General features: G+C 53.8%; 1 protein-coding gene across 1 annotated transcript; it reads right to left on the bottom strand.

Annotated features, from left to right (window-relative positions):
• Window positions 1–3,828: 3,828 nt before the first annotated feature.
• Znf598 (zinc finger protein 598, E3 ubiquitin ligase) lies at window positions 3,829–16,423 on the bottom strand (the record flags this gene model as incomplete). The annotated part of the gene is made up of 12 exons (XM_015490603.2): window positions 3,829–4,734; window positions 4,827–4,977; window positions 5,082–5,238; window positions 5,685–6,445; window positions 7,323–7,401; window positions 7,581–7,765; window positions 8,100–8,217; window positions 8,683–8,900; window positions 8,999–9,210; window positions 9,506–9,635; window positions 10,114–10,226; window positions 16,349–16,423. Coding segments are annotated over 12 exons (2,553 nt in total), but the record flags the coding sequence as incomplete, so codon positions are not given.
• Window positions 16,424–16,425: the final 2 nt, after the last annotated feature.

Here is a 16,425-nt window from a genome sequence, read left to right as displayed (position 1 = left end):
TGTATGTGGTGCTGAGGATCGAACCCGGGCCGCACGCATGCCAGGCGAGTGCGCTACCACTTGAGCCACATCCCAGCCCCCACAATACCTTTATTTATTTATTTTTTTTAATGTGGTGCTGAGGATCAAACACAGTGCCTCATGCATGCTAGCTGAGCTCTGCTCTACCTCTGGCCACAACCCCAGCCCCTCCTGGGCACTCTTTGTCCAGTTTTCCATGGGAGGATATTGTTCTGCTGCAGTGTAGCCACAGAGCCTGCTGCTGACCTTTGCAGTCCAGAGAACTGGTACTGGTGACCAGTCTTACAGGGACCCATCTGCGTTTGCACATGTGAGTGGTTCTGAGCTGTTTTCTCAGCTATATAACCACACCCACATTCAAGGTACAGAACTGGTATTATGGCCCAGCTCCCTTGAGCTCCCCTCCAGAGTCCTGCTTGCCCTCTGCCCCAGCCCCTGGAAACCACTAATTTTATGATTTTAAGAACATTACATGAATAAAATCATACAGCTGGTAACCTCTCGAGATGGGCTTTATTCACCCAGCATAATTCCCTTGAGCTCCATCAAATTGTGTATATTAGTAATTTGCTCCTTTTAATTGCTCAGTATTCCATGGCAGGGATGTACACAACAGTTCAGCAATTTGCCCATTGAAGGGTGAATTGGGTTTGTTCCAGTTTTGGCGCAGTTACAGAGAATGCTGCTATGACAGGGACGAGGTTTTGCATAATTGAGCATAAGTTTTTATTTCTCTGGGATATATGCCCCAAAGTGCAATTGCTGGGTTGTACAGTAAGTGCATGTTTAGTTTTAAAAAATGGAAAACTACTTTCCAGCTTCTTTAATTCCCTCTAAGCTTTTTTTTTTTAAGAGAGAGAGAGAGAAATTTTTTTTTAATATTTATTTATTTTTTTAGTTTTTCAGCGGACACAACATCTTTGTTTGTATGTGGTGCTGAAGATCGAACTTGGGCCGCACGCATGCCAGGTGAGCGCTACTGCTTGAGCCACATCCCCAGTCCTTTAATTCCCTCTAGAATGTTAATACACGTACATGCCACAGCGTCTGAATGGAGAGGGATGAAGTATGTCCCCACCATCCCTGACAACAGCTCCCCTGTCTTGGGGGCCCCATGTGTCCTGCCAGGGACAGCTTGTGCATATAAAGCAGGTGTGTGTGTGCATATTCCTTTTCCTAAAACGTTAAAATTTGGGATCTTCATATTTAGAACTCGAATCTACCTTTAACTTAGCTTATAACTGCTGTTTTTATCACAATTTTTTTAAAAAAATTTTTAGTTGTAGATGGACATAATACCTTTATCTATGTATCTACCTATTTATTTATTTATGTGGTGCTGGGGTCAAACCCAGTGTCTCATGCATGATAGACAAGCGCTCTACCACTGAGCCACAGCCACAGCCCAACATTACAAATTTATTATCCACTGAAGAAAGGCCAGTTATTTCTTTTTTGAAAAGATTTTTTTTAGGGCTGGGGATGTGGCTCAAGCGGTAGCGTGCTCGCCTGGCATGCGTGCGGCCTGGGTTCGATCCTCAGCACCACATACAAACAGATGTTGTGTCCGCCGAAAACTAAAAAATAAATATTAAAAAATTCTCTCTCTTTAAAAAAAAAAAAGATTTTTTTATATGGACACAATATCTTTATTTATTTTTATGTGGTGCTGAGGACCGAACCCAGTGCCTCACATGTGCGAGGCAAGTGCTCTGCCGCTGAGCTGTAACCCCAGCCCAAGTCCAGTTATTTCAATCTCAGTAACTTAAAGAGCATCCTTCCCCACTGATTTATTTATTTATTTATTTTTAAAAATATTTATTTTTTAGTTTTCGGCGGATACAACATCTTTGTTTGTATGTGGTGCTGAGGATCGAACCCGGGCCAGGCGAGCGTGCTACCGCTTGAGCCACATCCCCAGCCCCGATCCCACTGATTTATAATACCAGCTTTCCCCAGTGAAGGATTTTATAAATGCATAGATCTGTGACTGCATTCTCACTGTTCTCCCAGTCCCTCCCTTGTTGGTATAGCAATATCATAGTAAATAGACCAATGTACATTGTTATCTTGATATTTTCTAGACCATGAAATCCATTTCTTTTTTTTTTAAGAGAGTAAGAGAGTGAGGGGGGAGAGAGAGAGAGACAGAAGTTTAATATTTATTTTTTTTTAGTTATCGGCGGACACAACATCTTTGTTTTGTATGTGGTGCTGAGGATCGAACCCGGGCCGCACGCATGCCAGGCAAGCGCGCTACTGCTTGAGCCACATCCCCAGCCCCCATGAAATCCATTTCTGTGTAATTTTTTTTTTTTGCACCACCATGCTTGGCTCTGTGTTCTTTTTAATCATCATCATTGGAGTCCTGATATATCCAGATGTGGAATTTTAAGTATTCATCCTGCTCAGTGCTTGGTTATTTTTCCCCTTCTTCAGTGTTGGGAAAGCTGTCATGATCTCTCCAAAGTTCCCTTTCATCACTCTTCCTAGAGCTGAGCTTCCAGAGCCCCATTCCATGGGCTCTCCTTTCTCCTTGGTTCCATCCTTTGCTATATCGTCCTAGGGAGATATTCCCCAACTGTTCTGCTTGCTTCTGAACCCATCTCTTGGAATTTTAGTCTTAAACACATTTATTTTCTAAGATTAAGATTCCTAATTCCTAATATATCCAGGGATATAGCTCAGTTGGCAGAGTGCTTGCCTCACATACACAAGGCCCTGGGTTCAATCCCCAGCATCACACACACACAAAAGATTCCTCTGGCTGAATGAAACACAGCTAAGACCCATCTTGAGCAGGAATTTTTTTTTTTTTTTTTTTTTTGAGGGGGAAGGTACCAGAGAGCACTTAACTACTGAGCAACATCCCCATCTCTATTTTATTTTGAGACAGGGTCTTGCTAAATTGCTGAGACTTGCCTTGAACTATTGATCCTCCTGTCTCAGCCTCCCAAGTTGCTGGGATTACAGGCATGTGCCACTATGCCCAGCCTAAATGTGTCTTCTTGTTTAGGTTTACCTTTAATAGCTTTTTTTTTTTTTTTTCCACTGGCCTGTGGATGTAAACTTCAAGCCCTTGATTTTTTTCTTTTTTCTTTTTTGGTGCTGGTCATAGAACCTAGGGCCTCATGCATGCTAGGCAAGCACTCTACCACTGAACCACCTTCCCCAGTTGGAGCCATTCTTTTTTTGGGGGGGGTACGGAGGGGTGGTGGATAATAGGGATTGAACTCACTCAGGGGCATTCAACCACTATTTTGTATTTTATTAGAGACAGGGTGTCACTGAGGCTTTGAACTCATGATCCCCCTGTCTTACCCTCCACAGTGGCTGGGATTACAGGCGTGCACCACCAAATACAGCTCAAGCCATTCTTTTTTTTTTTTCTTTTCGCATTTTTTTTTTTTTTAATATTTATTTATTTTTTTAGTTTTTCAGCGGACACAACATCTTTGTTTGTATGTGGTGCTGAGGATCGAACCCGGGCCGCACGCATGCCAGGCGAGCGCGCTACCGCTTGAGCCACATCCCCATCCCCAAGCTCAAGCCATTCTTGAAGATCAGTTTCACTAGGTATTCGAGTGTTCCATCAAGCATGACCATGTTTGGTCCTGGAAGGTGTGGGCCATACTGGACCTCCAAATTAGAGCTGGGGTTGGTGGCGTCTTCCTATCAGCAAATCCCGATAACCTGCTCTCCCCAGTGGGCCTTCCTCTACATCTGTGCTCAGTAGCCGGCCTGAGTCTGAGTGCCCCAGCCTCAGGGTATGCTCAGAAGGCAGAGAAGCTTGGGACACCAGCCATGTGCAGTACTGCAAAATAAATTTATTTGAAGATAAACTGTCTTATAAAAGGTCAGAGGCAACTTGAGATCCCAGATTCAGCTTGTCTCATACAAAGATTCAACTTCAAATAGCACAATTTTGTCTGCTTTTAATCCCGAACACTCTTGAATTATGAACTGTTCACGACACACTCGACATCCAGCTCCAGCACCGGGGATCCACGGCTTTCAGCTTAGGCTCAGCAGGGCCCAGTCTGGGCCACCAAGGCCTCTGGCTGTGACCATAAGCACAGGTACTGACATCCCAGCCCTTCCCTCCCCTGGCACTTTCCAAAAGCACAAGAATACAAACCAAGAACAGCCCACTGCTGAGCAGGGAATGGAACTTCTGCATGATGGTGTGCTGACAGCACAGGGTGGACCTTCCTGGTGACCCCCTGGGCAGGCCTGGCCAACCAAGAGGCCTGAGCAGCAACCTCATCAGGGCCTTACCTGGCTGCCTAGCAGCCAGGAGGAGGAAGGAAGGAGAAAGAGGTGCACAGGTGTGACAGCTTCTGACTGCACTGGCAGGAGCTACGTGATGATCCTGGCAATGGCTTGAAGGGAGGGGAAGTCATCGTCCCGGGCAGCGTGCAGTGCCTGGTGGCTACTGACATCGCCGTGTGCAAGCACCTGCTGGCAGGTGGGGCACACACAGCAGTCCAGGCCCACCTGCTGGGTGCTGGCCTGCCACGCGCTCTTCTTGTTCCTCTTAGATTTGGTGCCTGGTGGCTTCTCACGGCTGCAGAAGTCCGTGTGTGCAGACAGCAGCTCCTGCTGCTTGGCTGTGTCAGGCAGCAGCACCAGCAGCTCACTGAAGATCTTCTGGAAGTTTTCCCCAAGCAGGTCTCGGCAGCTCTTGTAGTATTGGGCTGCGGATATCATCCCCTGCCACCCAGAGAGCAACAGCTGGTGGCTTCCACCCAGGCCCAGGTCCAGATGAAGACAGCCTAGCCTTGTCACCCCCTCGCCCACCTTACCTGTCTGAACTCCCCCGAATGGCTCTTGAACTTGCTGAAGCGGGCCTCGTCGCTCTGCACAAAATTCTTGATAGACTGGATGAGCTGCAGGTTCCTCTCCCGAAAGTTCTCAGGGACCAAATAGGCTCGTGGTGTGGGTGTCAGCCTGGGTCTGGGGTCAAGACAGGAGGAGGCTTCAGTTTTTCTGGTGGCTGGGGGAGGTACCCTTCTGCCAGCATCCCCGTGGCAAAAGGCCAGGCAGCCCAGCACACTTACGCTTTTGTGGTGGTGGTAGTGGTGGGGCTGGGGATACAGGCTGGGTGGGGACTGGGCAGGAGGCTGGAGAAGCCAGGGGGCGGCTTGCTGACAGGAGGCGCCAGGCCCGGTGGGGGCGGGGGTGGTGTGCCCTTCAGGAGCACCACAGTGTTGAAGCCTGTAAGGTGGCACAAGATCCCAGGACATGGCCCTTGCTGGCCACACTTCCCTCAAGACTGCCTAGCCCACTGGGTGAGCCTCCTGTCCACAGGCCACACCTCCCCCTAGAACAGGCCCACACATTGTGGGCTCACTGAGTAGCAACCCTGGCCTACGTCAGCTCATGGGCTTTCAGCATGACAAGTCCCATTTCACAGGAAGAAAAGGGACAAAGAGGTTAAATAGTGACTTGTGGCAACTCAAGGTGACCTGGGTCAGGGATGGTACATCTACACCCAGACTGGGCCCAGACAGCTGGACAGCAGCACACAGGCTCTCTGCACTGGGCAATTGGGCATCTGCTCTACACCTCACACCTGACTGTGTTCCCTGCCTCCAGCCTGATGCTACTACCCTGGCCCCTCCCAGATACCCAAGGGATTGGCCAGGGATGGGTGCTCATACCTGGGGGAGGAGGCATCCTGGGTGGACAGGGGCCTCCCAGCGCTGGGAAGTCTTCCTGGGGCGTGGGGCATGGAAGGGGCCCCAGGGGCCTTGGGAGCCCCGGGGGTTCTTTGGGGGTGCTCCGTGCCGGGGCTGGCCCCTCTGTGTGTCCATTGACGATGACAGCTACTGGCCCTTCTGCTCTACTCACAGGAGCTTCAGGGGCCTGCTCAGCCCCAGGAGGCTTTGGGGTACGGTCAGAGGGCAATGGTGGGGATGGTGTGGCACCAGGCTTCTCAGAGCCCACCTTCTTTTTCTTGCCAACCTTGGTGGAAGTCTGCATGGAGGCTGGCCCCAGCAGAGAGGCAGCTGCCCCAGTGGGCATGCTCCGCAGCTCCTGGGCACCAAGGCCACTGCCCTCCTCCTCTGTAGGGGGCAGGCCACCCTTCCGTCCACCCCTGCTCCCCTTCCCAGCCTTCCTAGAGGTCTGGCTACTCCCACCAGCAGCCTGGGCCCCTGAAGTGGGTGGAGCCCCCTTCTTGCTGCAACTGCTGTTCCAGGCAGAGATGAGGCTTGGCGGGGCAGTGCTGGGCTTGGATGCAGAGGATACCAGGGCAGGGAAGTCCTCCTCCTGGAAGGTGTTTCTGCCCCTGGCGGGACCAGGGTATACCAGCGCTAGCCCCACAGGACCTGGGACTGCCGCTGTGCAGCAGGAGGAAGTAGAAGCACAGAGACTGGGGAAGTCCTCATCCTTGAGCTTTGGAGTAGATAGCAGGAGGGTGCTAGGTCCAGGGAGGGAAGCAGTGGTTAGTGGCTCAGCAGGTCCTGGCTGGCCCTGCACTGCCCACCACAGGTGCCGCTCCCCCCTGCCCGCGATGAGTGGACCCTATTGAAAGATTCAGGACCCCCAGGACCTCTGGCTAGAGTCCCCTGATCCCAGTTCCCATACACACCTTGGAGGGGTCGGCCCAGGGCCTGGGCCTGGGCAGTCTTCTTGGCTTGCAGGACCATTTGTCGAGGCTTCCTTGGGGCCTAAGAGACAGGAAAGGACACCAGGTCAGGATGTAGGGGTGTGGCTCTGAAGGAATGGAGAACACAAAATGCTTACCCACCCCCTGGGAAGGGCCCTCACAGTACTGGGCTCCACGCTGGCAAGGAGGTGCCTGCTCCTCTCCTAGGGCTGGGCCTGCCAAGAGGCTGGCCTGGCTTACCTGGGCCTTCACCCTGAGCCCGGGTTAGGCGCCGGGGGCCGCGGGGCTCCTCAGGCCCCCGGGCTGCCACCTCTTCCTTCTTAAGCCTGCCAACCTCCTCCCGGTCCTCGCTCCTGTGGATCTCCTCTTGCTGCACAGCCACTGAGGCCCGGATGGCGGCTGCCACTTCTCGGTCCTCTTCTTCCCTAGGATGGCGAAGGTGGCCTCAGGCTGGGTGAGGCCCAGGGGCAGCCTGTTGTAAGGGTCCCTCCTGGCCCAACTGTGCTGACTTCCTCAGTGACACAGGCCCTTTCACCACTTCCACCACACCTGTTCTGGGTGTCTCTGGCTAACACTGAAGGGAAGAGAAAGAAACTGCTCACTGAGGATGCTGAGTGGACCCTATTGAAAGATTCAGGACCCCCAGGACCTCTGGCTAGAGTCCCCTGATCCCAGTTCCCATACACACCTTGGAGGGGTCGGCCCAGGGCCTGGGCCTGGGCAGTCTTCTTGGCTTGCAGGACCATTTGTCGAGGCTTCCTTGGGGCCTAAGAGACAGGAAAGGACACCAGGTCAGGATGTAGGGGTGTGGCTCTGAAGGAATGGAGAACACAAAATGCTTACCCACCCCCTGGGAAGGGCCCTCACAGTACTGGGCTCCACGCTGGCAAGGAGGTGCCTGCTCCTCTCCTAGGGCTGGGCCTGCCAAGAGGCTGGCCTGGCTTACCTGGGCCTTCACCCTGAGCCCGGGTTAGGCGCCGGGGGCCGCGGGGCTCCTCAGGCCCCCGGGCTGCCACCTCTTCCTTCTTAAGCCTGCCAACCTCCTCCCGGTCCTCGCTCCTGTGGATCTCCTCTTGCTGCACAGCCACTGAGGCCCGGATGGCGGCTGCCACTTCTCGGTCCTCTTCTTCCCTAGGATGGCGAAGGTGGCCTCAGGCTGGGTGAGGCCCAGGGGCAGCCTGTTGTAAGGGTCCCTCCTGGCCCAACTGTGCTGACTTCCTCAGTGACACAGGCCCTTTCACCACTTCCACCACACCTGTTCTGGGTGTCTCTGGCTAACACTGAAGGGAAGAGAAAGAAACTGCTCACTGAGGATGCTGAGTGGACCCTATTGAAAGATTCAGGACCCCCAGGACCTCTGGCTAGAGTCCCCCGATCCCATGCCTACTCCCATTTGGGCTGCCAGCCATGGCCACCACCTAGGGATGGTGGCAGGGGGAAGTCAGCGGCACGCAAATCCTCCCACCTCTTGTACCTCCAGCTTCCTCGGCGGTTCTGCTGGGCTCCACGCCCACTGGCCCGGCCCGCTCGACCCTGGCGGTTGTACCTGTCCACCTCCTCGTAGTCTTCACCACTGACGACCCCTGTGGTCAGCACAGCCTGTCAGTATCTGGGGCCCTGGCAGGCAGCAGGACTGAAAGACCTGCTGTCCAGGCCACACTGAGACCAATGCTTTGGCCTAGATGGCACAGGCTTCCCCAGCCCCCACAGTTATGAGTCTGGGGATAGGCACCTCCAGCATGCAGTGCCAAGTCATGCAAACAGCACAGCGAGAGAGGCCCATGCCCCACAGCCCCAGGGCAAGATCCACAGAGGGTAGGACTGATCCATAGCGACCTAGAGACCCCAAGGGCAGCAGCTGTCACAGTGGTCTCAGGTGCTCAGGAACTGTGGGTGAGTGAGGCTTAGTGGGCATGTCCCTCATCCCCAGTAGGATCATGGTGAGTCAGATGGGAACCTGGGTCTGAGGCCTCTAGAGCAGGTGCCAGGCCCTGTGGACCACCCTAGGGCACCCGGGCCAAGCTGGAGCCTGCAGACGTCTGACTCACCCTCGCTCCGTCGTGAGTGCCGTGGTGCAAAGCTGAACTGCAGGTCAATCTGGCGGTTCTGGCGTGCCTCAGCACGGCTGCGGCTGTGGCAGGCAGTCCGGTGCGCCTTGAGGTCGATCTCAGTGCGGAAGGCATGGGTGAACTGCTCTGTGCTGCAGCGGCCCTCCTCACACAGGAAATGCTTCTCCCTGAAGTGCTCGCGCAGGTATGCATAATCGCTGCCAGAGACAGGGAGCAAGGGGAGTCAGCAAGAACTCCAGTAGCTGAAGGCACTAGCCATGCCCAGATGGGCCCAGGGGCACCTTTGTGTGCCCACCTGTAGTAGTCCTGGGCCCCATCCGAGTCACAGAAGTGACAGAAGTAGTGGTCTCGGCGCAAGTGCTTCAGCAGCTCATCATTGTCCAGGTAGCGTTCATCACAGAACTTGCAGAGTGGGTGTCCACGGTGTGATGTGTCATCAGGGTCCCCTTGCATGCGGTGCCGAGCCAGGTCTTTGCGTGAGTACCACTTGCGCTCATATGTAAAGATCTGCAGAGAACAGGGACTGAGCATGGGGTGGTAGCTCGGCCTACCTCTTCCTGCTGGCTAGCAGTGGAACAGCAAAGGCAAAGAGCAGGCCCCAATGGCCCCAAAGTCCCAAGCACCAGGGGTTGGCAGATCCAAGGACCCGATGGGCACTCCTCCCTGCCCAGGCAGCCTTGATGCTCTGGGAAGTCAAGTTGTCCTGGGTTGCAGCAGCCAGTGAGGATCCCGCGTAGCTATCTGGCCTCCATGCACCCCCTCACCACATACCAGGACAGCCCCATTCCCAGGGCAGGCGCACCTTGAGGTGCTTCAGACACAGCTTGCAGCAGAAAAGCTCATGCTGCTTCCGCATGTGCTGCTCCAGGTCCCCGAAGAGGCCGAAGGGCGGCAGCTGGGGGCACTGCGGGCACTCGTGCTGCAACAGCTGCCTAGGGAGACACCAGAGCCACCCACCATGCCAGGTACTCATTGTTGCTGCCCAGAGCAGGGCCACTCACCAGGCCCCTATCTAGCAGTCAGGAAGACAATGAGCCTGGAGTACAATGCTTAATTCCAGCCCTGGGCCAGGGAGGGGACCACTCTCATGAGTTTTAGTGCCATAGATTAGGAATTTACTTGCATGCACTCTTATGGCCCCCCAGGCAGCAGAGGCTGTGCCCATCCTTGCCATCTTCACTGCCAAACTAGGTGGGGGATTTGGGAGCTCCCTCTCACAGGAGAGGACGCTAAATTTCAGAAAGGGAAGCAGCCTACCCAACATCATTCAGCTGACCCCTGGAGGACCTGGCCCTGACATCAGCTACACCTCAGGGATGTGAAGAGAACAGGAGGGAAAAACCCACCCCCACCACAAAGGGCCACACAGACACAGGGCAGCTGCAGACCATCTGGCTAAGGAAGCCTCACCTGTACAATGCAAACACCTTTCCATCTGCAAAGTAGATGTCATATTTCTTCTCGTGCTGCAGCTGGTGGATAGGGATTGTGGCAAAGGCAGGAAGCTTCTTCCCAAAGACCACCTACAGACAAAAGTGAGATAGTGCTAGGCAGGACCTGGATGGGATGCCTGTGGATGCAGCACACAGGGGCTAGTCCTCAGGGCCCAAAGCAGGCAGCAGCCTGGGTTCCCAGGCTAGTCCTAGCCTCTTCTCCCATCCCAAGCCACCCAGGATGCTGCAGGGACAATGACACAACACCCAGACTCTCCAGCAGGAGGCAGCACAATAGCACCCTAGAGCACAGGGACAAGGGACTCAGGAAGGCTGAGCATTGTATAGCTGTGACAGGGAGCAGGGAAGAATAAGTTCCAGACAGTAACTAAAGAAATAATGAAAATTGCTGGAGTAGGATTCAACAGTGTCAAGGCCTGGTCATCCTCCATCAGCAATCCCCCCCCATGTTTCCATAATACCAAGGGAAAAGGGTTCCCAGGGGACTGACATGTCGAACCCACTACCCTAGCCACAGCCTCAAAGCACCTGCTTGTCATTAGGGGCTGAATTGGGAACAGGGAAGAGCTGGGCATGGTCAGCAGGTTGGTGTGGAACCTCTGCATCAGGCCAAGTCTCAGGGGTCACCAGTACCTGCTGAAGGACTCCTCTCCTCTCCCTTCCTGTAAGGGCTGGGGGCAAAGTCACTGGCCTTATGGTGCTCCACAGGCCTTCTGCACCAGACTACAATCAGATGGTGAGACCCTAATCCCAGTTCAACCAGTATGGCCCAGTCCTCTACAGGCTTAGGCCTCTCTCCCTGACTCCCTGTTTCCTTCATGAAATCCCTATGGTGAGGACCCTTAGTGGTCCACTCCCATAGTGACTTTTTTTTTTTTTTGGGGGGGGGGGTACCAGAGATTGAGCTCAGGAGCACTTAACCACTGAGCCACATCCCCAGCCCTTTTTGTATTTTATTTAGAGACAGGGTCTCACTAAGTTGCTTTGCACTTCAATAAGTTACTGAGGCTGGCTTTGAACTTGCAATCCTTCTATCTCAGCCTCCTGAGTTACTGGGATTACAGTGTGCACCACCGTGCCCAGCCCCACAGTGACTCTTGCCATCACACCCCTCTCTGAGTGTCTCCTCTCTGCCACTGCTCCCTGAGCCAGGTGCTGGTTATGCACCTCAGCCTAGCCCTGATAACACTGAGGCCTTACCAGCACCTGGGAGACATCCTCACCTTGGGAAAGGCCACATCAAGGTCATCCCTGTTATGTTGGGGTTTAACTGAGGAAAATGTTTGGGACCAGAATGGACATGAACTCCGGCAGCTCAGAATTGCCAGGGAGAATGAACCCTATGCAGGCTCATAGCCATATACTGCCACCAGCACTAGGGTGACCAAGCTGGTTCCCTGGAAGGTTTGGGGGAGAGCCAGAAGAACTCAACTCCACTTCTGCCATGACACACTTAAAAGAGAGGAGACCAAGACCAGGTCTGCCCCACTACCCCACCTATCCTGGGGAACAGGAGGCTTTTCTTCTCCTTGTTATACAGGGGAAGGCTGGGTGGGAGCCTGATTCTGTGTCCTCTGCCATATGCTGAGCCCAGGTTGGTGCCTTGACTGCAGATGGCCTCTTGCAACCATCTTTAAGTGGTAGTCACAGATCCATCCCAAAGGCCCAAATCACAAAAGCTGGAAATCACAGCAGGGTCCCCTTGTATCTCTAGTTTTCTCATTCCTTGGCAGGTCCTCAGGCTCTGTGTGGGAAGGTCCCCAGGCCCTGTGCTGGCTGGTGTCCTACAATCTGCCTTGGTGCAGCTGGTGCCTTGCTCTGCCTTCTAAATGCTCCCAGGCTACATCTCAAGACAAGTACCCACTAGGTGCAGATGACCATGGGCCCCCAAGATGCCGCTCAGACAGAATAAGAGCTCCTGTGAATGCCTGCGGGGACACCGGGACACCAGGCAGGGTCACACCCCCTCAGCTTCTTGAGGCAGCACACAAGGCAGATCTAGAAGTCTTTATCTCCAACAAGGCAGCCAGAAGAGCAGCCCAAGGAAACTCCCTGAGTCTGCCAAAAAGCATCCACGCCCAACAGACATAGCAGAGAAATGACTTCCTTCCCCAGCAGAGAGCCGCGCCAGGACGCCCCCGTCCACTCTGGCACCCTCCTGAGTTACGCATTCAGTTCTGTCCTTGATGGCATCTCAAGCTCCTATGGAAGAGCCCCATCTGCCCTGGGGTTGTGGGCACCCTTTCTGGGCAGCCAGTCTCTATTGCTGTTCTGTCAGGGTGCTGCCTATGTGCTGATGGCACCAGGGCACATTGAGGGGACTGACTTCTCTATCCTTGCCATGGTGCACACCGTGGCATCCATGCCCTAAAATGCTGGCCCTCGGCACACCCATAAAACATCTCTGTGGATAGCCTCTGAGGCCAGGGAAGGTGCAGGTGGGGAGAGGCAGAAAGACCATATGGCAGCCTGGGGCAAGATGGGACCAGGAGCCAAACAGTGCCCTGTGTGAAGGCTCTGGGGTAGAGGGACTGCAGTGCATGTACAAGGATATCAGGCCCATACCACCTCATATTACTCAGGTCACAGGACCAAATAGCACACGAAAGTGAGTGGTGGGTGTCAAGAGGCCCCTGAGCAAAGTATACATGCAGGGTCCATTTGCAGAGCAGGTGGGGGCAAGCACTAAAGGTCCAGCAGATCCCAGAGTGTTCAGCTCTCCTGACCAGGCTGAAAGACGGGGAAGGGGGCACTAGCTTGGCTCATGGACTGGAACCACAGGAAAAGGCTTGAGAAAGGGGCCGTGGGTAATTCGAGCCCAAGGTTGGAGAATAAGGGCTAGCAGATCTGGAACCACAATGCCACAAGGAAAAGCTAGCTGTGGTTAAGACTATAGGAAAGAGATAGGAAGACCTGCCACGCCCCCACCCCAACAAGCAGGGAGATCAGGATTGGCCATTCAGTCCTGATGAGCGAATGATGGCACAACAGTGCAGCTGGTGTGGCCAGAATCCCCATCTCTAGCAGATGGGGAGGAGGTGGCAAGTGTCTGAACAAGGACAAGCACAAGGGCACAGTGGCTAGGCCAGGGAGGGACAGGAATATACCAGGGATCTAACCTGCAAGACCCTCCATCCCTGCAGATACTTGACTGAGGCCAGGCTGGGGTCCAAGGAACAAGGAAACTAGTGGGAGATGACTGGCCTGGGGCTTCAAAGGGAAGGAAACAAGGCAGGGAGATGGCAGCTCTAGATCACCCATGGGAGAGGGTCACGGGTGTGAGGACAGAGGTCAGGCTAGTCCTAGAGATGAGGCTGGGCCATTCTGGGGAGCTCTGGGTGGGCTATGCAATAAATGACTGAGGAGAAGCGGGGGTTTCTGGACCAGAGTGTCTGCCTGGGGGCCTTGTGACTCCTCGTTCCCAGAATGCAGTGGGCATTCATTAAAGAATGAAGAGAAACCTAGGCATGGTGGCACATGCCTATAATCCCAGCACCTCAGGAGGTTAAGGCAGGAGGACTGCAAATTTAAAGTCGGCTTCAGCAATTTAGCAAGGCCCTAAACAACTTAGTGAGACCTAAATAAACTATAAAAAAGAGCTGGGGAGTGGTTAAACGCTCCTGGGTTCAATCCTTACTACTAAAAAAAAAAAAAAAAAAAAGTGAAGAGTGGACAAAAGGACATGTGATACAAGTACAAACAGGGAGAAGCATGATGAGGGACCAGCCCCCGGAAAGGGTAACCCCAAGTGTAGAAGAACGAAAAGGTGGAGGCTGCTGGATATCACTTCAGAGACCACCTGAAGAGTCCAAATCCTCAAGGAGCCCAGTTGGGGACAAGAGCAGGGCTAACCTTACAGAGAGGCCAGGAATGCAGAACTACAAGGAGGAGCACTAACAACTGAAAAGTATAATCTGAGTCATCAGGTCCTGCCTGCTGACCTGGGCCTCGGGGTAAACCTGGGCTGGCCTTTAGCCCTTCCCTCCCATTTCCAGCCTGTGAGATGGGGGCGTGGCAGCACTGGTGGCCTACAGGGGCCATTAGGACTCCTGTAACAACACCAGCAACAGGACAAGGTGGAGAGTGAGGCACAACTGCAGGAAATGGCCCATGAAAAAGGTGCATCCAAGGAAGGACAAGAACTCAGGGAGGGGCTTCATCACCCACAAAAAGCTGGGCTTCTGCTGTCTCATCAAACAGCAACCCACCTCAGCTTCTACTGCAAGCACCTGCCACACACCCAGATGACCAGTAGCTGACAGGCTGTGCTGCATCTGCTCCCTGCTGCTCCCAGTACCCCCGCACCAACAACAGGGACTGTACATAGAAGGTAAAGATACCCAGAATTAACCAGAAAGTCAAGCCTGCTGGTTTCACATAGCAGTTAGGCTTGCTTTCCTCCTAGTTTTCACAGACTTAGTCCCAAAAGGGAGGGCCAATCAAGAGCAGAGTTCAGGGGTTTAGGGTCACTGTGGGATTCCTGAGCAGGCCCAGGACACAGGACATACTCAGAGGTTTAGGGCTGGACTAAGCAAGGAAAAAGGAAAGGTGAGGGTGAAGCTTCTAGTCCACGAGTAGGTAGGAAACAGGATGGATGGAGAAGAGAGGACCAAGCAAGCTGGGCAGTGGCATCAAGCAGCAAAGTTCCCAGGACCCTCCCCCACCCCCCAGCAATGTGGGGCAGACCAGAGGAAGCTCAGGCTCGCAGAGGGGTACCCTGTGCCAAATCACACCCAGCCAGGGCCTGCTGACAGCTCATGTCAACAGCCCCTGCCACAAATCTCTTGAAGGGTGTGGGGCCCACAGGAATGAGAGAACAGATGCTGGCTTTAGTGGCCATATGTGGGTGTTCATTCACTTCCAAAGACCAAAGCAAGGCTAGGACCTCATGTATAAAGATCTGCACAGTGCCTTCTTTCCTGGAAGGAAGCTACAGGAAAACCTGGCCAAGACTGGGAAGTATCCTCTGAGTAAGCCACAGGACAAGGGTTTCCCTGACTCTTCCTGCACCCCAGATCTTTCCACATCTGTGTCTGTCTCTTTCCACCACATTAGAGACTAAGAGTATTCCCCAATGCTTTTTCCAGTTGGGCAGAGTAGGTGTCTAGGGAATTGCTCATTGGATTCCAGCATCTCTTTTGTTCCTTTCACATAAATGCATTTGTTGTAGTTTTTTTTTTTTTTTTAGTATTAGAGATTGAACCCAGGGCCGCATCTATGCTAGCAAGTGCTCTATCACTGAGCTACACTCCAGTTCTTTTTATTTTGAGACAAGGCCCCATTCAGTTGACCAAGCTGCTTCAAACTTATAATCCTCCTGCCTCAGCCTCCTGAGTAGCTGAGATTACAGGTATGCACCACCAGGCTGAGAAAATGCCTTTTTTAAAAAGAAAAGAAACTCAGATTCCCTGGCAGACGTCACCAACTGAAGCCTTCCATGAACAAACCAGGGGAATTTCACAATGCTGAAAGCAAACAGATCTCTAAGGGCATCAAACCAAGGGAGGTCCAGCCGGATGCTCCCAGACAGCAGCTGGCATTTCTGGGATTGTGGGGAAAAGCCGCATGTGGCCTCTGACCCCTCCAGGGCTTCCAAGTCTGGACATAGTCAGAAACATCTCCCCTCCACTCTGAAAGAAAGCCTCAAAGCTGGAACTGGCAAGAAGGGGAAAACCTCCTAGCGCTTTTCTCCCCAACAGCCAAGCATCAGAAGGAGTCAGGTCACCTCCACTCTACAAATTCACGTCCGTGTTAGAAGTTGGCTTCGGATCATCAATGGGGCCCATAAACCCAGCGAGGTTTTAAATGCCCATAGTTCACGCCTCTGCTTCCAGGGTCATCTGCTTGCAGGAGCCTACCCCTGGAGGCTCCCCCTGACTGTCTTCACTCCATTGAGACCTGCAGAGGGCTTAACTCCCATAGACGGATGGGTCAGGGCGCTCTCGACCAGATCCTGCCCCAACCTGCGAACGGGATACGGGGGAAAGTACCCAGGGTCGGTCTCCACGGGGATCGCTATTAATCCCCGCGCTCGGCCTCCGCCTACCTCCCACCAGACACCACAGTCGGCCAGGTGGTCGCGACCCCGCCCGGGCGGCACCCAGGCCTCCTCCGGGAGCGGCGGACAGCGGGAAGGCAGAGCCCTGGGGCCGCCCCTCCCGCCGCGCCTCGCCGCACGGTCCCCGGCGCACCTGGCGCAACTCCTCGCGGCACACGGCGCAGTAGCGCTGCTCGCACAGCACCCGCATCTTGGTGGAGCAGCGGTAGC

The sequence above is a fragment of the Marmota marmota genome, unplaced genomic scaffold (assembly GCF_001458135.2).
Source record: "Marmota marmota marmota unplaced genomic scaffold, marMar, whole genome shotgun sequence".
In the NCBI taxonomy this organism is placed as follows: domain Eukaryota; kingdom Metazoa; phylum Chordata; class Mammalia; order Rodentia; family Sciuridae; genus Marmota; species Marmota marmota.
The sequence above is the reverse complement of the archived record's forward strand: the minus strand, read 5'-3'. Positions and strand labels throughout refer to the sequence as shown.